The sequence below is a fragment of the Elaeis guineensis genome, chromosome 7 (assembly GCF_000442705.2).
Source record: "Elaeis guineensis isolate ETL-2024a chromosome 7, EG11, whole genome shotgun sequence".
Classification (NCBI taxonomy): domain Eukaryota; kingdom Viridiplantae; phylum Streptophyta; class Magnoliopsida; order Arecales; family Arecaceae; genus Elaeis; species Elaeis guineensis.
This window is the reverse complement of record NC_025999.2, coordinates 101925088-101946853: the sequence shown is the minus strand read 5'-3', so window position 1 is coordinate 101946853 and position 21766 is coordinate 101925088. Positions and strand designations below refer to the sequence as shown.

At 38.7% G+C, this 21766-nt stretch overlaps 2 protein-coding genes across 4 annotated transcripts; both read right to left on the bottom strand.

Annotated features, from left to right (window-relative positions):
- Nucleotides 1-1633: 1633 nt before the first annotated feature.
- On the bottom strand, nt 1634-10848 carry LOC105047961 (uncharacterized). Of its 3 annotated transcripts, none has more exons than XM_073260554.1 (8): nt 10539-10848; nt 10315-10414; nt 10110-10230; nt 8732-8853; nt 8499-8620; nt 5025-5184; nt 2593-2702; nt 1634-2043 (listed from the first exon to the last, which is right to left on the bottom strand). In XM_073260554.1, exons 1-7 carry the CDS (start codon nt 10684-10686, stop codon nt 2681-2683), a joined length of 795 nt encoding a protein of 264 aa, XP_073116655.1. In that variant the 5' UTR covers nt 10687-10848; the 3' UTR covers nt 1634-2043; nt 2593-2680. The 3 variants fall into 3 exon arrangements, with proteins under 3 accessions (XP_073116655.1, XP_073116656.1, XP_010925422.1); XM_073260555.1 differs by having other exon boundaries at nt 2593-2707; nt 10539-10847; XM_010927120.4 differs by lacking the exon at nt 2593-2702 and having other exon boundaries at nt 10539-10843.
- Nucleotides 10849-11905: 1057 nt separating this feature from the next.
- LOC105047960 (tetraspanin-2) lies at nt 11906-13336 on the bottom strand. The gene is made up of 2 exons (XM_010927117.4): nt 12688-13336; nt 11906-12439 (listed from the first exon to the last, which is right to left on the bottom strand). Exons 1-2 carry the CDS (start codon nt 13189-13191, stop codon nt 12128-12130), a joined length of 816 nt encoding a protein of 271 aa, XP_010925419.1. The 5' UTR covers nt 13192-13336; the 3' UTR covers nt 11906-12127.
- Between the last annotated feature and the right edge of the window lie 8430 nt (nt 13337-21766).

The window sequence follows — 21766 nt, the reverse complement described above, 5'->3', positions numbered from 1 at the left end:
AAATTAGGGTTTCCAAGATAGGAAAGCCCAACGGGTCATTGGATTTACGGCGCGTTCTCTTCGGTCGGTCTAGTTTTGCTCGCAACGTTGCAGACAGGAGAGGTTTATCATGAACCCGAAGTCCACCATCATCGCCTAGCTCAGCCTAAATCGATAACAGGGCTCGATGTCGGCAAGTTTTGTTGGATACGGGTCCAGTCCACAGCCCTCATCCTATTATTGTTATTTTTTTTAAGATGGATTGTATACATCTTATACGAATACATCCAAAAAATAACCGAAAGTAAAATCCTCATCCTATTTTGAGTATAAAGCAACAATATATATATTAGGATGATGTGGTTTCTCCCGTAACAATACCACTAGCTAGATATTAATCAATGAATGAATGACTTTCTTCACTAAATTTATTGATTACTTCCAAACTCGAGCTCTATTGATGATGATATCAAAGCATGATTCCAAAAACTTTTGCAACATGCCGTTGTAATGGTGCCAGTTTAGTGATAGTCTGCATCGCAAATGCATTGTATAATGCTGACCGCTTCTCCGAGGATTCTGCTCTTGGAGTATACATTGAGAAGTCCATTTCTTACCTCAACCAATGATCCATTAGGCCTTCGATAGTATGGCCATAAAGTTCTGTAGGCCTAGAATTGAACCAGCCTAAAGCCCATCGGGCTTTGCCAACTTTACATGAGAATATGGGCTAGGCCTGAAAGATTGTGAATCGAGTTTGATCTTAAAGATAAAGCCTACATTTTGGACCTCCGGCCCGGATCCAGATAAAGCCGAAACGAACAGGCCTGGATCTAGCCCAAACTCAAGGCCGAGGTGAGGATCAAACTTAAGTACTTATTTATAAACTGCTTAGAAAATAGAAATGCCTTTTCTAATTATGTTACCAATTTGCTTTCTGGTAAGCATGTTTCTGATCAGATGGTTGCTAATGTGAAGCTACAATATTTCATCAAAAACAATATAAAACTACAACATTAAAAATTGAAAAATTAAGCTTCCATGGGCCTCGGGCGAGCCCAAACACATAATTCAGACTGGACCACATTGGGTTAAGGTTAAGCCTGGGCTTGAGCTCAGGCCAGGATTTTCTAAAAAGTTTCACGGAGCCCCAAAAATATTTTTGACCAGGCTTGGGTAGAAGAGTAGCCTGACCTGTTTCAGCCCTAACCCTGACGATAACTCTGCACACGCTGATAGAATAGTGGCAATTGTGGCCGAAAGGGTTAAAAACTAGATTGCCGCATCACACTTAAGAGGTCCATCATCCCGCACTCCAACTTGCGACGTTAACTGTGAAAGTTCCCGTTTTCTCCATTCGTCAAAAGTTCCAGCCTCATCGATTTGCCAGGTTTGTGCAGCTTGCTAGTACTCATCATCCCCGTAGGACACCTTGCACGATAGTAACCGGGGCTTTGAACTTCCCCGGTCTGGGTGATTCACTTCTGACAACTGAACGGGCTTAATTGAAAATTTCATCCAGCTCAAACCGAAGACTTTGGGAAGTTGAAAGCTCTAAACCTTTTATTAACACTCTGAAATAGAACATCTCCATCTCATGACAGAAACAAGTCTTCCTATTTGCCATGAGAATTAGAAGCAAAGAATAAGATGGTTATAAACAAACATCATACAAAATGCTGCATAAATTGCACTGTATCTTGCCAGAGAGTCATATCTCCGGCATAAGCAAAACGATACTTCAAATTAGCATCGTCTCCTTTCCAACAAATATCCGCAAACAACATCAAGATGCAACAGCCCACAATCTCCCTCGTTGCTACTCTCAAAGTTCAGAGAAAAGAACAACGAAGCAGCTCCTATCAATTGATTGTTCCGAATCACTTCATTTTTGGAATCAGTTTTAGTACATTTGTCAAATTGTCTCTTCGTTGGCTATTCAAAAACAAGAAATTGTATAGTGTTCCAGCAGGATATTCTCTCCGCCTGCACCTGCTTCACCAATGAATGATTCTAACGTCATTTTAATTAACTTCTTAAAGCCTTGACCTGCTTCAAGAGTCCCTGCAAGAAAAAGCAGATGCCACCTGAGCCAGTCATCAAGTCCAAGACCAATCCCAAAAAGAGAGTCAATGCTATAACTAGCAACTAAAGACCACCAGGAGACTAATCAAAGAAAGACCACCACTAAAAGTCCTGAAGTATAATAAGATAACACATCTTATGGAAAAAAATAACATCGCTTGACAAAATTCAGATATATATTATAAGATGGATTATTTATATTATATTACATCATAATATGGTTCATCACGTCATGACTATAACTTAGACAATAGATTCAGCCATATGAATATCCAAATTTACACGGCAGGAAGTAGCCTATCATCTAAAAGTTCAGCAACAATCGCTTTTTACTTATCAAGTATCAATTATGCCAGCTCACACAACATTGTTTCACTGTTTTGCTATAACAACAAACAGATTTCTAAACCCACAAACTTGTGAAAGATTTACAAGTTTGGATCATAAAAAAAAACGAGAACAAATATAAAAAAGAGTTGGTTTATCTCTCAATTAAATGCAATTAACATAAATTTTCACATTACTCACTTTTGTATTGACAAAGTGATTAATCAACTTTAACATTGCCATGCCTCCATTACTCCAATCCCAGCCTGATCAGTGAACTGACATCATATTATGACCTTATACTTTCCCTTCTGCCCTAGAAAACAAAAACCATGCCAGCCACAGCTTTATAAATCAGACTCAACCACCACCATATATTAGATCATCAATTTGCTTAGCAACTGCTTCAACTAACAATATCGCATATAAATGGAACCTCAAGGATATAAATACGTATCTACTTTCACAGGAAAAGTAGCAAACAATGTTCTTGCAAGTAAAGAAAACCACTCCTATTTGCTTCGTTTACACAGGCAGAGTGATTGTTACTGTATTACTTCCAGATGCACACATATTTAGGTAAATGATGTTAAATATTTTTGAAAAAAATTATACATCCTTCAAATTTCCAATCTGAAAGAACCATCAAAGTGATCTCATCTTTCAGCTATATCTACCCCTATAGCATGCTTGTTATCTTCCTGTCCCTCATTTATACCAATTTAGGCCCCTCGTTCGAAAAGACGCAAAGGGCACTTAAAAGTTAGAACAATGGAAGACCAGAGACATATACCTTAATTACGTCAGCTTCTTCATAGCCGTACTTCATATTATATATATATATATATCATATGTTCCATAGTTCTAAGGATCTTTTAGAGAGAAACACTTGAGCACAGACTAAATATGATCAAAGTAAAAGAAAAAGGCTAATTCAAGCACTCCATGTCTATGGGACAGAAACCTTTCATTGCTTTTGAAAAGAGGTTCTGAGATGGCATTAAGCATGGATTTATAGATAAGGGCCCATAAGTTTGGAATGGAGTTAAGAAATTGAGCATATGCAAGTACTGCCTATCATTGGTTGGGACCAGGCAGCAGAACATACTCCATCCTTCAACTTGCAAGAGTTTCAAGACCGATGTCAAGAAAGCTTTCAGTCAAGGGAATATCTAGATTGGTTAAGGACCACTGGCTCACTTTTCCCTGGGATTGTTTTGATCCTGGTCTATAACATAGCGGTACTGCAGTGGTGGCTGAATCCTTTACAGAGAGGAGAGTACTGTTGCAGGATGCAATCTTCCAGAAAAATATAATCAAGATAAAATTACTGATGCACCCCTTAACTTCTACTTGCCTCTTATGGGCTTTGACCGGTCGTGCACGGTTATCCAAAATATTACTCTTAAAGACTTGGACAGCCCCAAATACTAATTTATATGGAATGGAGTTATTTGTTTGACAATGTTAAAAGAACAGATGAAATAGCTTAGAATTGCTTGAGCAGAGCGTGTTTACAAAGAATCAGAAATTGAACATCTTTTCAGGGAAACACATTTACCATCATACGTGATTACTATATATGTATTTGGGAAACAAATTCGTGTTGGTTGCCCAAATAGAGGGAAACAGTTGGGGAACATTTTATGGAGATGCTTCTCCATATCTGGAGCAATCACAAGGCCTGAAGGCCTAGGATTGGACATGGCAGAAATAGGCATGGATTTAGTATTTTAAGTTTTTAGTAATAGGAAAATTAAAATCCTTTAGAGTAAGGCTTTATGTATATTCAATAGATTATTTTTTCTTCTAGTAAACTAAAACTGAAGGAATATTTGGATCTCTTCTGCTTCTTAAGATGATATATTTCCGGAACTGGAAGTTAAGGAATGTTAGACCACAATGGGAACAACATCACAAAGGCTCACAAGACTCAAAGGCTGGAGACATCTTCCAATCTCAGAGATATTAGTTACTTGAGGAGAAAGAGAGACTAACTTAATCATGTCTCAAAGTAAAGATACTTCCTGATTCATATATTGCTATCCATATACCTTATTCCTTTCATATTTTGATAACCGAAATTTGTTACCGATGTGATGGAGATCATTTCCTCCAATATTATGTTCTCCAGATATTTTCTCATCACCATTATTATGGGAGATCACTTCAGCTTTTCATTATTTGCTACCAAGTACCAAATGGCGAGTTTATAGCGAAATAGTCATTAGAAAATTGGGCTGGGACTGGGAATCTAACTGGAATATCGGAATGCATATATCTGTATTTTCTTATTCATGCACACATATGATTGCGCATATATGCATGCATTTCCGTTGTATATTTTTAAAAGGGAAAACTCCACTCATGTTATTTAGCATCAGTAGTTCCATATTTTATTTAACACTGGCATGATAATCAACTAAAATAACATGTTTTTGACTGTGAAGATTGGGAAACAGGAAAGATATCACCTCATCAGGCATCTGGCTAGCATACTAAATACCCAAAAGACACCAGCTTGTATGCCATGAGCTCTATAAGGACAGTGTCATGCATTTCAAAAGAGTTGAAAAATAAAATATTCATTCAGCCATTGAGTCCCTGATTCAGGAGTTTTTTGTAGGACATACCTCGCAATCTTAATATTTCTGAACCAGAGCATCAGAGTAAGCATCATAGGAACCATTGCTAAACAAAGGTGCTCCAACGAGTGGCCACTGATAGCATATCTTGTTACACTGTAAACCCTTTTATCTGCAATGGCCACAAATCTCGCCAGAAGGTAAAACCCTGCATCAATTGACAGCACCACAACTGTAAGTTAAAAAGGGACATCAAGTATACAAGGTGCAGTGGTGCACATATTTGATATCCCATCTACAACACAAGCAATATGATGTTCAACAAGAATATAATCATGTGCAGTGATGCATCAGATATAAGCACATAACAGTATAACATGACAGAAAACCATCATTACAAAAGAAAGCGAAAGGCAGTATTTGTAACAGAAGTCATTCAATACTACCAGTCAACTGCAGATTCATATAATAATCAAGAGGGTGGCTTGTCACAAAGTCCTTGTCTAAAACCTTTAAATAGAATGCCCTTGAATTTAAAAATGGCCTTTTTGGACATATTTTAATCAGATACCGACAATGCCATACTGAATAAAAGGCAATTATTTAAGCAAGCAACATTTGGATATTTAAACATGAATAACATGCTTTACCCAATCAACATCGGCAGCATCACAAGGATGTACTTCAATATTTGTTCCTTTCCAAGACCAGCACTTCTGGAATATCGTGTCTTCAGATAATTTTCACGACTTCCATCCAATTCTTTTCTAGACTTTCTTTTATTTACTCCAACCTACCAACCTCTGTTTGAAATTTATGCCTCAAAATCTATCTTTAGACTATAATTTAGTAGTTAAAACCATGGTCTGCCATACCACCCCATATCACCCGCTATGGGGCATAACATACCATACTGTATCGTACCAATCTCGTACCGTACCGATACTCAATACATTGTCTCGTACCGTACCCACACTCGGTACACTATCTCGTATCACACCTTACCACATACTGATACTATAATAGGATGGTATTGGTACGAGATCCGATACTGAGATGGCGGGCCTTGGTCAAAAACCATCTCAAATAGTTGCTCTCAATTAAAATTTTATCAGGGTCATGCCCCAAAAATACCTACAACAAATTCTTCACCTCCTTGTACCACAATCAACACCATCCAACAATACAATTTAGATACAGATTTCAATGGTATTTGACAGTTGTATGCCAATCCAGAGGTACCTTCCATTAAATCCACCCAGCTTTTTTATTGTTAGAGAAAGTCTCACATGTCTCCCCATCTGTATACAAAGTAGATCCAAGCCTCCAATGTAGGGGAAAGCAACAACAAGCCCTCCAGGAAAAGGTTCACAATATATTTCCACATTAAGGTAATTACACAAAGAAAGATGTGTCGTGACTGTTAATAGCACTAAATCAAGGCATACTCCAAAATATGGTATTCCTACATGACATATTCCTTTCACAACAAGGTGCCAATCTGAGTTAGGTCAATACCTCCAATATGTACAGACTAGATCATTCCATGTGCCTAAGTGCACTGATTGTTTCATTCTTCAATATTGTAAAAGCCATGGTAATTTTGAAAGAAAAGAATGAGCAAAGTTCAATAGAAAGTGTATAAAAGTGTATATACACATACATATAGACACACGGACATTAAATCTTAAAGTATTACAAATTCAATATTGACATGTGCACATACAGCACTGTAGCATTGCACATCATAATATCATATAGAAAAACCAACAGATATACATAAATTGCTTGAAGATTGGACAATGAAACTTGTCTCAAAAATGAACCATCCGACAGAAGCAAAATAGAAAATCATTATGTAATTGAAAAGAAATTCAAGTTTACAAGAAGATGATTTAAAAAGCTTGGCAGTGGAAAGCAGGACCACATGTTATTTACAATAGCAAGGTTCCAAGACAATATATGCCGTATGTTATGGATGCATAACAATGGAAAAAGAAGGCATAGGGTCTCCAGAAATAAGTTGGTGGAATCTAAGAAGAGAAAAGGCAGCACTTTTTTAAGATAAATTGTTGAACAAGATAAGTGGAAGCATGGGACTTGAAATCATACCAAATATAATGAGGGATTGGATGGTTGACTGCATTACTTGTTTACTCATGAGTTCTTGGATGGTCTGGAAGCAGACAGGAGATGCTATGGAAGTACCGATGTGCCCGACAATGCATTGTTACGTCTAATATAAGCTTATTAGGTGTTCTCACTATTCAAATTTCATAAGACCTCCCACCTTCAAATGGCTTTCTATTTCATGTATTAGTTGATTCATTCCAACATAAAAATTAAATCTAGAATAAGAAACCAACCACCAAGAAAGGTAATCATCAAGATGCCCAACAATTTGTTATGACTACACACAGTCTTCTTAGGTGCTCTCACTTTCCAAATTTTGTAGGACCACACTATCCCATGTCACACACCACTTTCCATAGCACTCCTTTGCTGTAGAATGTATGCAGCACCTAGTACGAAGGATTCAGCATACTACGGAACCAAGAAAACCACATGCAGATTTGAACTTTAGTACTTATGGTATAACAATATCCTTCTCTAGCAATATTAAATCATGTACAGTCTTGTCTTTCTTACTATGATCCCTTGAGAAACATGGTAATCTCCTTCAAAAATTCATCAGATACCTCCTATATGTTCTCTCAATCCTATCAGAGCTTTTTCTCCAAAAACCATTTAAAAGATTCATTCTGAAGTTTAATGTTAGTTTCTTGGAGAAGATAATTTGGTTGCTAACTCCTGCACCAGGTGACAGCAACTCAACATGTGAACAACAAAGCACGCACAGATACAAAATTACATCATAATTTACCGAGCATGGGGAAATTTCCCAATGAAGCCAAGTCAATGAAAATAAAAGATAAAAGCAACGCACATTTTTAGGCCTATAAAGCACAGAACTGATTTACAGAGGCAGAACCATGGTCAGCATTAGCAGATGGGAAAGGAAATTGACATTTCAAAATTTTCAATAAAACAAGACAATTTATTAATTTAATGGAACTAATATCGGACAAATTTACTTGATGATGACAGCACAGACATGTCTCAAGTTGACTGAGAGGTTAATTTGTAAATCTTAGCTGTAAAAAAACAAAATATGACAATTTTATACAGAGAGAGATCAGCAATTTCAAGCTTCACCACCAAGCCCAGTAATTTCACCTCTTTTGGTGAACCATGAAACTAACCCTCTAACTAAGTATAAGTTTGTTACTGAATGATTCTTCCTTCTTTAGCATTAGAGACTTCTGGGTGAAAATCATGGTGTCTTCATTAAGCCTGGATTACCAGGGCATCACATGAATAAACGTAGGAGGAAAGCAAGGATTTTTTTTCTTTATTCTGTTATGCAACAAACAAATTTCTTTTTTTTTTTATATATGATATACACAAACTTTATGGAGGAAAAGATAAACCAGCAATGCAGTTAAAGGTATAGAATTCAACCTGTTGCCCAGAACCAATATTTTGAATGGGTGTACTTTGGTGGGAACAAGAATACCATTGCAGGAATTGCAACACATGGAACAAAATAGAACATCATGCAGAGACGAAGATCATCAAAGGTCCTGCAACCAGCTAAGATAGCACATCCAACAGAAATCTTTGTTAGATATTCCTTGAGCATTTTTTAATTCACACAAGAACTAGAATTCAAACTAAGAGTAAAATTTAATCACCTTTCGCATGCAATGCTAACCAAAACAAGCATTAGGAGGGAAAACAAACATGTAATCCCCATCCGCTCATCATATCGCTCTATGAGTAAGTTAGATAGGACTGAAGAGGCTGAAATCATCATCTACATCACATAATTTCAAAAAATATAGCTAGTTAAAAAGTTTTGAACTCACAAGGTTGAAGTTAATGAATCAGCGACAAAAGCTTAAGCATCTAAATTCCTATGATATCCTTGTGTTCCCAATCATCACATGAATTTATAAAATTTGTTACTTTTTATTTTTATTAATGAATTGTTTACTTTAATAGTCTTAATCTTGCTAGAATTGCATGGTGTGTTACCAAGTAAATAAAAGCAAAGGCATAGAGAATAAGAGGTATCTTAAAATGTCTTAAGAAACAAATAATAGAAATCAAAATCTGCGTCTAAGAGGCATAAAGAGATGCAGGGGTTGGGACATATTGAAACATGGGAAGAATATACGATAGGATACACAAGAGAAGGTGGGCTCTCAACAATAATCAGTACGATACATCCTCAAAGAGATTGAATGACTAAGAATTAAGGAACACGGTGATAGGTGTGCAAACCCAAGTCACATGAATTCAAAGCATGGTTCGTGGTTTCAGTACCAAACCCTATATGCTAGTACTATTATAGTGTCGGTACATGGTATGGTATGAGATGGTAAAACGTACCAAGCGCCGGTATAGTATGAGATTATGTACCGGTACAATATGTCAGGTATAGTATGGTACTAAATGGTATGGCAAACCTTGATTCAAATTGCATGACCCAAAAGCCCAAACAATCTAGATACTCGAGATGCAGATCACGAAGTGACAAAAATTTTAAATTTTCAGCACAAAATATAATGACGCAATGGGAAGTCAACATGTCATGAGATATGTATAAGAAAAGGTGGGATCTTTATAATGATAAATATGATACCAGGTTAAGAGGACAGAATGATTTAGAATCAAGCAAGTTGCTGAAGGTCATCTACAAGAAATCACATTAAACATAAACTATTGGCATTGGCAAAGCCTAAAAGGTCAAAAGATCCGGAGATGAAGACTTAAGATACACATGGAAGTATAAGGGGTACGATTCCAAGACTTGTCGGGTTCTTTTGCTTCACGTTCCAAATGCATCAGGTCAAATTTCCTCGACCAATTGGCTAAAACACAGGCAATCCAAAGACAAATCCGATTCCTTAAATCATCTCATAAACAAACACAAGATAAACAGCAACCCAAGCAAAAAGACATCCATTGCCTAAGAAAGAATCCAGTTTTCAATCCAAAATCTCACAATCCAATTGAAAAGAGAAAACATACGATGCAGAACAAAGAAAGCAATGAATGAAGAAATACCGGTAATCGGTCCCAAATAACCCGTTCGTCGTCCGGCTTCAGATGATAATAAGCAGATCCAAAAGCAGCCGCCGCTGCCCCAGCATAATACAATGCCCAGCCCCAGACCTCCCCTTTTAAGCTACCAACTCAAAGACCCCATCCATCAAAACAACAAAAAAAAAAAAAATTATAAATCTATGAGAGAGAGAAGAAAAGAGCAAACCTGATGCCGAAACAGCTGCCGGAGAGGCAGAGGACGAGGCCAGGCACGCCGATCAGCAAGAAGGGAAAGCTCGTCAGCACGTTCAGAGTATTGGGAACTCCTGATACGATCATTAAATGGGCAAAGAAAAAAAAAATGGGGGAAAGAAATTAAGAATGAAGAAATCAAGAAAGAGAGGTATAGAAAGGAGGTCCGGGGAAGTTGGGGGAGCGAGCGGAGCGGACCCAAGAAGTTGCGCATGTCGGCGAAGAGGTGGAGGGCGGGGGAGTGGGGGATTCTCGGGGTGGCGACCATGACGAAGACGAACAGCAAGAGGGCCCCGCCCCACACACGGACCCGGTTCTCTCTCTTCACCAACTCGAACTGCATCATCGCCCTCCTCGGCCTTTCTCTCTCCTTCCTCTCCGATCCTTCTTTCCTTTTCTGGTTTCCGGGCACGAGCCGAAGGATAAAAGGGCAAATCGCTATTTGGATTGTGGAATGTGAGACGGCAAACAAAATTTGCCGTTATAACATGAAAGAATACATATGCATCATGTGGGCATGTGCACACATTTTACGGAATTAATCAGACGACCAATCCACTTAAAAGACGAAGAATACGTGTGCTCATATTGTGGGCCCAACCGCCAACGTTGCTACACTTGGGCTTTGTCTGTATAAATAGCCTTAGCCTTTCAACTGAAAAAGAGAATTAATTATGCTTTTTTTTAATGAGTCCTTGAATTTCAAAAAACTCAAATTTGGTTCCTGTAATTTTGCAACTTTCCTCTCAATTTCAATTTTTATCACGAATCAAATACTTTGAGAGATTTGAATCCTGATTCAGATTCCAATTGTGAATCAAACATTCCCTTAAGATTTGACTAATGTTATCACCGAGTAGATTTGGGAAACATTTGAGTAACATCTTGTCACTATTGCTAAGCCAAATAAAAAGTGATGACGGGACATAAGGTAGCCATTCATTTTCGGACACTGTTGCATGCGAAGTATGATGCCAGTTATACTGGTCAGAGAGAATTTATTAGCTCATCTCTGGATAAATTTGCCGGTACTTCTTATGTTAGCTGACCGAATCTCTTTTCTGTCATGCCAATGGCCTGTGTGGATATTGGTTACCAGGAGAGCAAATTAGCGTGGTATGAAACACCCAGTTGCTGAAATCTTCAGTCTCATGGCAATCACCATTGAAATGCTTCCCTGCTTGAGTACTGCCAGCGTGATGAATCTTGCTAACGTAGAGAGGCATCTGGGATGTTGATGTAAGTATAGTTACGAGTGATTCCAGGACATGTTCTTCTTTATCTTAGCTCGAGTTCTCCTCTATCGTGGAACAGCGTTACAAGCACTATGATTGAAATCATGAAGATTACTTCCGGACTTTCTGTCCCCTGGCACTCTTGAATTGATCTACCATTTACGTTGCTTTTCCCATACCAAATTGTGCCCCCTACCCCACCTCAAATTTTTTTTTTAAAAAAAAAAAGGTGCTTTAAAGGGAACAATGGAATCCTTCCACTCAAATCAAATCATATGAAATCCTAAAATGAAAACCAGAAGGCCTCCATTCATGTTCATGCTGGCATCGTATTCCCCACGTCAATACTTTTCATTCCTTTGCCACTGCAATTAATAAAGTAAGCGCGAACGAAACAGAGAACCGCAGGACAACTTTACATACCACATACATAACTACAGGGTTATATAACTCATTCACAAACAGAGCAACAAGAAGTTCCAGTGCCAGAGGTCGAACAGACCAATCGTAATCGCTCGCCGTTGCATCTGCGCATGAAATCAGCGAATCGGACTAAGCGAATCCCTGCTTGTAGCGGCGGAAGAGTTCCTCGGTCTGGGCGTTCTTGAAGGCGCTGCAGCCGATGATGTAGACCCAGATGAGAGCGACGGCGGTGACGATGAGGACGATATTCGCCTTCCTCCACTCCTGCCGGAGGTTGCCCAGCAGGCCCGCCTTGCAGGAGGTGCACGCGTAGCACAGCTGGCTCTGCTCGTTGCTCCAGATCGAGCAATCCGTGTCCGCCATCGCGTTGCTCGGGTTTATCCACACCGTCGGATTCACGTACGCGTACCCACACACCGTCGGTGGCTTGCAGCACCCGGACTGCAAACACGATAACAAAAGAAAAAATAAAAAAATAAAGGATATTAGTGAAAGCTAGGCAACAAGGAAACGAACAACCTTTGTTTCGACAATGGTATTCCCCTCCACCAACCGCCAGCTAACCACCACCAACCATGGCAGTCCATGTAATTTACTCAGAAACGAAGCCCTTTTCCTTACTTAACTAGCCCGCAATGCTGTTTCGAAAGGGAAAGTGGAAAGGGATCTAGGTCAGAATTACTACTTGCCTGGAGAGGGGAGAGATGGGTTTGGAAGTACTGGTCGGCGGTCAGGTAGGGCTGGTCATGGCCCAGCTTCTGGCACACGTCGGAGGCGCTGAGGCAGGAGCGGATCTGGTCCCAGTGGTCGGAATCGGTGACGTGGTCGCGGAGCCAGGAGGAGAAGCCGGAGAGGCGGTACTCGCTGTAGGCGCGGCCGGGGACGGGGTAGGAGCCGTCGGGGCGGGTGACGACGAAGGCGAAGACGAGGAAGATGAGGAGGAGGACGATGAGGACGGCCATGCAGAAGAGGTAGGCGGCGAGGAGGCCCTGGCGGTTCCAGTAGGCACCCACGAAGCCGGCGAGGGAGACCAGGAGGATGAGGACCCCCAGGATGATGATCGGCCACCGGGCCAACTGGACGCACTCGTTGTCCTGCTTCGAGGCCAGCCAGATCCCCGCGCCGATGATCGGCACCGAGCACAGCAGCCCCACGAAGTTGAGCACCGCCGTTATGTTGTTGCTCACCCCCATCTCTGCTCCCTGTCGCAAGAGTGGCTTGGAGTTCTATGGAGAAGAACCGAGTTAGCGATGCCCTGGAGCAGTGGGAGAGGAACCTTGGGTGGGTGGGAATGTGGGAATCTGGGACTCTCTGGGAGGGGCTTATCTCTCTCTGTCTCTCTCTCTCTCTCTCCCCCCTATTATTGTTTTGTTCTTTTTTTAGGATTCCTCTTGCTGGGTTAGTCTGATCTCAACTTAGGGTGCAATCGAATGAGCCAGGTCGAGTGGCCAAAAATTTAAAGGTGGCTCGGTTCAAAATATTTGAATTTAAAGTTTGACTCAAGATTGATTAAATTTTAATATTTCAAATTCAAATCTGATTTGATGAATAAGAAAAATAAATCTTGAGATCGATTCAAATTGACTCAAATATCAATCGTGTCATCTTCAAATTCAAATTTGAGCTTTAACCTAATAATAACGTAAATATTAATATATATATTATAAATAAAAATAATATTATTAAAAATATATATAAATTCGTATAGATTTGTGAGCTTTTGAGTTAAATTTATATCAATAAAGTTCAATTCGAAAAATTATTCGAGTTACTCGAGCTCGATAATAAAAGAGTCAATTTGAACTCAAGTAGCTCAGAAACAAATCACCCCATTCACACATCGAATAATTTAATAATTTTTTAAATTTATTTATTTAACAAATAATAAAAAAAAATTATCATATTTGAATGGTGAAAAAATTATTCCCATAAGGCATTAGAAAAAATACTACGTTGGGTATAGAAGGTAATCTTATATAAAAATATTATTAAAGTTTCAACAATATTCTTGAATAGATAATTTAAATAATAATTTTTTTCTCCATCTATTTATTGGTTATTTATGGCCCACTTACATAAATAGTGTCAATATTGGATATTTTAGATATTGAAATATATATTCACATAAATTAATAAATATTTTTACATTTATCATATATATTAGAAAATATTTTTCATTATAAATAAATTTGAGCATAGTTTGGTATACAAATAAATATATTAATGAATAAATAATTTATTGATAATTAATAAATATTTGTAAATTATTAATATTTATTAATACATATACTAAATATATATTATTATTTATAAACAACATCCATCAATCAATAAATATAATGATATAATATATATTAGTATAATAATTATTATTAATTATATAATATAATTAATATAATAGAAATTATAGTATTTCATCATAAAATAATAATTTTAAATTACATCCATTTGGTGATCCCATATAGAAAAATAAATATCATATCTTTAATATTTATTTTATCTTCTCTTAGAAAATAAAGCATACCACGTCTCTAACATGTGATGCCTCAGGAAACGGGCCATCAATGGCTTGAGATTGATCCTCTGCGGTACAACAAAAAGCACCGCAGAAAGCAGCAAATTAGTGGATGCATGCCATCTCATCTATTTGGACAGCTTCCAAATGAGTAAATTGATATTTGATACCATGAAACCAAGTGGAACATCTTCCGTTCTCTCTCTGAAAAATAAAAGGTTTCTCCTCTATTATTCTTTGGCCCCTTCCTTGCCCTCTGGAAAATAAAAGGCACAATTTTTTTTTTTTTGATAAATTCGGAGGCTGGAAAAGCAGCCACCTATCAATTTCGCGATATCAAGTTACTCTAGGTTACTTGCCATTTTAGAAACCGTTGGATTAAAAAATAGATTAGATGACACGCATTCACCGATGCACTCCAGGTTACTTGCGATTTTAGAAACCGTCCGATTAAAAATAGATGAGATGGTCCGCATTCACCAATGCACCGTCCACTGTGGTGCTTTCCGTGCAACCCCGGAGATCCGAACCCCAATGGTTTTTGGTTTCCCCCAAGGGGCCGTCTAAAGCTGCGGATTTCCACGGTATCTTTTGTTTACCTGTTGGCCTAGTAAAGTTAGATGAGGTGCTTCTTCTTGCATGACACCTTCGTTGAGCCTCCCCTAAAAAATAAAAATAAAAATAAAAATAAAAAAAAAGACACGTTCGTTGAGCCGCAGATAGATTCTGCCAGAGCTGGTTCCAGGATGTAAATAGGACTCAGCAGCCCCTTCAATTGAATTTCGATCAGGTCACCAGAAGAATTAAGATGTACTGGGTTTGGTCCCAAGAAGGTGCAGCTGCGGCTCTGAAATCATCATAACCCCTCGTTCTGTACTTCCTGAGACCAAACCACTTCGCCTCCAGTAGCACTGGCGGTGTCTCACGAAATCTGCTTCTTGGGTCAGTGGTTTATTATAATCAATCACATGCAGTGCCTGGACCGAGAGGTTTTGTTTATTTTTGACTGAACGGCGGTGGTTGAGATGCTGAATTCTTCGCCAATTGAACGCCGTGGTGGTGTGCCGCGATTTTTATTTTTTATTTTTGAAGTGAAAGTTAATGTTGACAGCGGTATGGTGGGCCCCAATTTCAAACATCACTGGTGGAAAGTTGTGGTTCATTTGGTTGGAATAACTTTATGTTGCAAATATTGCCAAATTTTTAGTAAAATATTGAATAAATAATTCGAAGGCTATCATAGGGTACATGGGTATGCATAGCCCAAAAGACTTGATAAGAACATGGAACACTTTTCAATAATAGACCGCTGTAGTTGCTCTCCGTGTGCATAGATCATAAATCTATATCTCTACTGTTGGGTGCATGTCTGACCAAGACACCACCTCCCAAGATTCTTTCAGTACCACACGATGCAGCAGGAAGAAAGAAGAAATAAAACAAAAGAAAAACAATCAAAATACGTGGATCAGCCACAAAAGAGCTCATCTCCACGGGGCATGCAAACTTCACTATGAAAAGAAAATTTTACAAGAGGAGATCTCACCCTCAACCCTTGTACACCCAATTCTCTCTCATCTGAAGTTTCCTCACAAAAGCTCTCTCTCTCTTGGAGACCCCCCTGAAGAGCCTGGCGACTACTGTCCAGGAGCTTCCTGCTCCTTCTCTCTTAGCGCTCTCGCCTCTCTCTCTTCTCGGATTCGTACGGCTCCGTACGGTGCGAAACCCGAACCGCTGCCTTCTCTGTTCGTCTCAGGCCCTTTTAAAGGGTTAAACAGAGCTTAAAACCTAATTAGATTAGGTTTAAGAGTCCTAAACAAGCCAAATCAGCGTCCCAAACCGTCGGATCAAGACCGGGAGCCCCCTGGGCCTTAGATCGCGCTCCGGTCCACGGAATAGTGCCGTGGACCGCGAGAAACGCATGGGAAACGCCCACGCGGTCCACAGGCCCCGCCGTGGACCGCCCGGTCCACGGTGGATCGGGGCAAGGGGGCCAGCAGGCGGCTGGCCTGGGCCAGCCCGCGCGCGTGGGCCTGGGCGCGCCTGGGTTGCGCGTCCTGCGCGGGCCTGGGTCGCGCGTCCCGCGCGCTGCCGCCGGTCGCCAGCGGTCCTCCGCCGCCTCGATTCTCGTGCCGACTTCAAAAGCTCGTATCTCCTCCATCCGAGCTCCGATTCAGGTGATCTTGATCTCGTTGGACTCCGTTTTTCGCCGCGAACCTCGCTGTGGGCTCAATATGAGCTGAATCTCGAGGCGTCAAATTCTAACATCTACGAGACCAAAAAAAAAAGAGGCAAAGGCATCGATTATTGAACCATGCAACCAACATTTCCAATTCCAATAGGGCGAGTGAAAATGAAAAAGATAGGAAGAATCAAGACGCCTTATGGTTTTAAATGGATGCTGTAAGGAGGAAAAAAAAAATTATGATGCACATGACCGGCACATAAGATGGTCGATTGAACCAATAACGATTGTTTCCGAAGTTCCTACTAAATATATTCGGTGATATGTGTCCATACGGAATTTGATAATTCCAAGGATTTATTTCCATGGCAGGTTTGATCACAAGGCCATCTGTTTGTCCGACATCGTCTTTATTTTGTATTTCTATCATTCCTCCTGCCATGTAATGGATGGACCTATGCCGCTCGTTCTTTTTTTTTAGCTACTCTTTTTTTTTTTTTTTTTTTGATAAGCCGGTTTATTGAAAATAGTATGTGTATGAATATAATTAAGAGAATTAAAGAATAAAATATTTCGAAGTTGCCCAAGAATAACCTCCATCCCATCCCAAAGGGCTTCTCGCTTTTAGCTATTCTTTGCCAGGGCTTTGCGCGCACCCGCATTTGTCTCGAATTCAAAGGATGTGCCTAGGCCCAAAAGACGGGCGAGTTGAGATTGTCACTCGTTTGTATCCTGTATTGCTCAAAATCCACACTACTTGTTTGTATCCCGGAGCTTTTCATTGTTAGTGTGCTCCCCGCTCGTTGCCTGTGAGCTTGTGCTTGGACTTGAGATATTATCCAATGACTCAAAACCCATATCCTAAGTTAAGATATTACTCAATGACTCAAAACCCATGTCCTAAGTTAACAAAAAAATAATTCACTAGAAGTCTGTGCCGATGATTAGACCAAAAATCTTATGAGATTTGTAGCTCAACAAAAAAAAATATAGAATTATAGATCAAATTTGATCTATTTTATAACTATCAGGATCAGCTTCCAAGTGGATTGATCCAAATCTTATAGAGAGAAAAAAAAGGTCTATTAGACCATTGTAATCTTTTTTTTTTTTCTTCTTAATGAATTTGGACCAGTTCACTCAGAAAATGATCCTGCACAGTAATAAAATAAGTTAAGTTCAATCTATAATTCAGTATTTATCTAGTTGAATTACGAATCCTATAAAATTTTGGATACAGCTATCCAAACAAATTCTAGGTTAATAAGCTAATCTGAAGTAAAAAGGTTAATTACGTCTATTTTTTTTTACTCCGAATTAAATTACGTTATGCTACGTAGAAGAATAACATATGTTGCGTCAAGTGGAATAAAAAATTAAAAAAAAAATCAACATCTCAAAATATCTATCTTATCTTTATTAAAATTAATTTAAATATTTTAACAAATATTTAGTTGGGGGAGGATGAATGACCACATTGAATAACTTCCAAGCCCTTCGTACGTTTAATTATTACTTGGACCGGGTCCAACGGACCACGGCACAACACGCCACATTGCCCCCAATATGTCACCAATTCCGGATTTGGCGTTATCCACCATGCCATGCTCCCAGATTTGCCCTGGTCCATGCAACAATTTGTCCTTTTGTATCCTTTCCAAAGGCTGCCTAATAACCCGGTTTTTCTTGAAAGGAATTCATTCGCGATCTACGCACAGTGGCGAATACTTTATCAATTTGATGTAAATAAATTTTTTTTTATCAAAATAATATATTTTTAAATTTATTTATCTGGCTGATGTAAAAGATAAAAATATTATTTAAAATAATATTTTTTATATAAAAAATATTATTTTAAATGGTGCTTTTTGTCCGCCAGCTTACTCCTCCGCAGTCTATGTGAAATCGAAAAAAAATTGAAAACACCGTTTTAAGTGATGCTTTTGAAAACGTCATTCCGAATAGCGCTTTTAGGTCGGTCCTTGATTATCCAGCATACCACATCTCAGTTAAATTTTTAATCAATTTTTGACTTCAAAAAATCTAAAATTTTTTTCAAATGATCCAAAATCTTCTCTAATGTTCTTGAGGAAAGGATGACGAGAGGTGGAGGAAATATGACAAATTTCAGAGATATTTGAAGATGTTTGGTGAATATAGGATAAAATAATTATAAAAACTTTATAGATATTTTTTTTGTTGGAGCATGTTCTCTCAACTGGCATCTTAACGTGATATATTTCTCCTATATATTAGAGAAGTAGAGCTAATTTATGTAAACTTGTTGCTTGCTATTTCAAAAGATGTAATTGAATTACTCGACATATTATTATAATTTATATTTTGATTTATATGTCCTTTTTAGAATGATATTTCCTCTTCCAATCTCCTGAGACACATTGAAGACCTGTATCCATATCCAAAAATTTCATAGCATCATAACATTTGAAATTAATAAGTAAAATATCTAAACTAATCTATCATAGAAACAACAATTAATAATATAAGATAAAATAAAAAAATCTACAAAAAAAAATCTCACATTACTATAAATTTAAAAAATACTAAGTACCACAAGAGCGTCATAGTGTCCGTGGTCGCTTAGATCTTCTCAGAAAGATCCTCAACGATCGTTCCTGCTCCTGTGTCATCTATGATGGCCCCTCCCCTATATCAATGGACATCTCGTGGTCATGCATATAAGAAATAACAGGTGCTATTGGAGCATCTGCGAGCTGAATGACCCCCTCAACCCCCTCATTTGAATCCAATAATGGGCCTATAATAAAAGAGTCACACTGACAGGGAATTGAAATAATCCCCAACTGCTCAGACCACTCAGATGAAGACTCATGATGCCAACTGGGATGCGATGCTGCTATCTGGGGCACGTAAGAAGATGAAAATTCTGGCATCTGTGGATCATAAGGTGGTTGCATATGTGGAGCATGCGGTGATGATATATGCGGAATATATGGTGGTGGTATATCTAGAACATATGGTGACGGTGAATATCTCATATCTGACGCATTAGATGCTCCATGCCAAGGCATGGTAATATGCTCATAGCCAATCGATATCAATGTCCTTAAATATGATTTCTTCATCTCCCGCGGTATCTGGATCCGCTCGTCTTTAGCAGTCGTAGACAAAACACGACGAGTGTCCAATATAAGGTTCGAAAAATATTCAGTCTATACAACAAAAATAAAATTAGCAATACATTATAGAACATAAAATAAAAAAATAACAAAACTATATAAGATATTTTGCATTAAAGATGGGCTTACCACCATCTGTATCGTCTCTCCTTGTCCCTGATATCTAAGCTTTACATAATTTAATTTTTCCATCACTAAATGGATAATCTGTCGATACCACTCCATGTACTCTCGATCGTATGGAATATCCCCAAGAATTGGCTCATCAGAAATAATAAAATATCGACGATCGTGCCATCTGTCGATATAGGTAGCATGTGTAGTATCTTAAACAGTGTTGGACCTGCCTCATCGGTTTATACCATGAAAAGTAAGTCCTATGTCGCACATCTATGGTATTGACTGACGTAGGCCAAATTATCTGAGTACACAGTCTAAAAAATGCCACTCCATGATATCAAAGCAAATAAGAGACACCCGTGCCATCCAAATATCATGCCCATCAGTGCACATGTGTGGCAAACACGCCATGACATCTAGTGTGTAAGGCTCCCAAACGAACTGATAAAAAAATAAATATATCTTCATTAATAATTATAAGTTGAATATTACTTCAAAAAATTTTAAAATTATAGTCATAAATGTGAAATAAATTATCTATCTTTCAGTATCATCCAAGCAGTCTAACTAATCTCTATAAGCATGTATAATATGGATGAAGCGAAAATTTAGTGCAGGGGCAAAATGGTAATTTTAAAACTTTTTCAAAATTACTATTTTACAGCAGAATTATTAATTAATCTCATTAATTAATACTAATTAACCCTACACTAGGATCTAAATATGATACAACAGCATGCATTTAAATTTGAAATTCAAATTTGAATCAGTAAACGTTTTACAGTACTGTGTTCAGAACACATCACCTTTTGCGGGTAGTCGATCACCGCAATCTGATCACCGTCGGAGGGCTCTGATCATCACGTCGCAGCCACCCAACTGTCTGGCCTCTGCGGATCGTCCACACGAAGCTCCCGTCTGATCAGCTCCTCACGAATGCTAGTTCGTGATTTCACCCTTTTGATGGCAGATGTTGATCGAACTCCTTCGATCGATGTGTGCTGACTTCTTGGATACTCCGAATCATCTGCACAGTTACTTGAGAGGCTGATGGATCTCTCTCTAAAATTTGGTGGACTCACGACACTCATGGCACACCAATCTCACTTCCCGAACCCTAGGTAGAAACCCTAGGGTACACACCAAAAACCCTGCGCCCAATTTTCTCTCTTTTCTTTCTTTTTCTCTCGAAAGGTTTTGGACCTTCACCTTATGCAGAAGCCTTCCTCACGCCCCAAAATTTCTCTCCTAATTTTTCTACGCATGTCCCACCTTTCTCCTCTTTTTAAAACAACGTCGAACGTGTCTTATCCGCGTGAGAGGATAAAGACAAGAGGTTACACATTTGAATTCAAATCAAATTTGAATTCAAATGAAAACCAACTTATCCCTATCCTTTTGGGCGTGAGAAGAGAAGGGGTGTGGCTCTTTGTGCGTGGAAAAGTTTCACGAGAAACCTTTTCTCGTGTAAGTAATGTGGCGCACAAAATGGATAAGGATGAAAGGGCAAGTGATAAGTTATCCATTCAAATTCAAACATGCTTTGAATTTGAATGGCTAACTAATTAATTTATCCATCCATATGGCGCACAAATGAGGACGTGGGGAAGGGTTTTACGTGAGAAAAATTTCACGAGAAGTTTCTTCTCGTGAATTCAAATGGGTGCAAGGAAGTTGGGTGACGCAGGGAATTTAAAACAAGGTGGTTTGATTCAAATTGAGCCAACCTAGTTTAAAATAGGTTGAGCACAATTAGACCAAATTAAACCCAACATAATTAGGCTTAA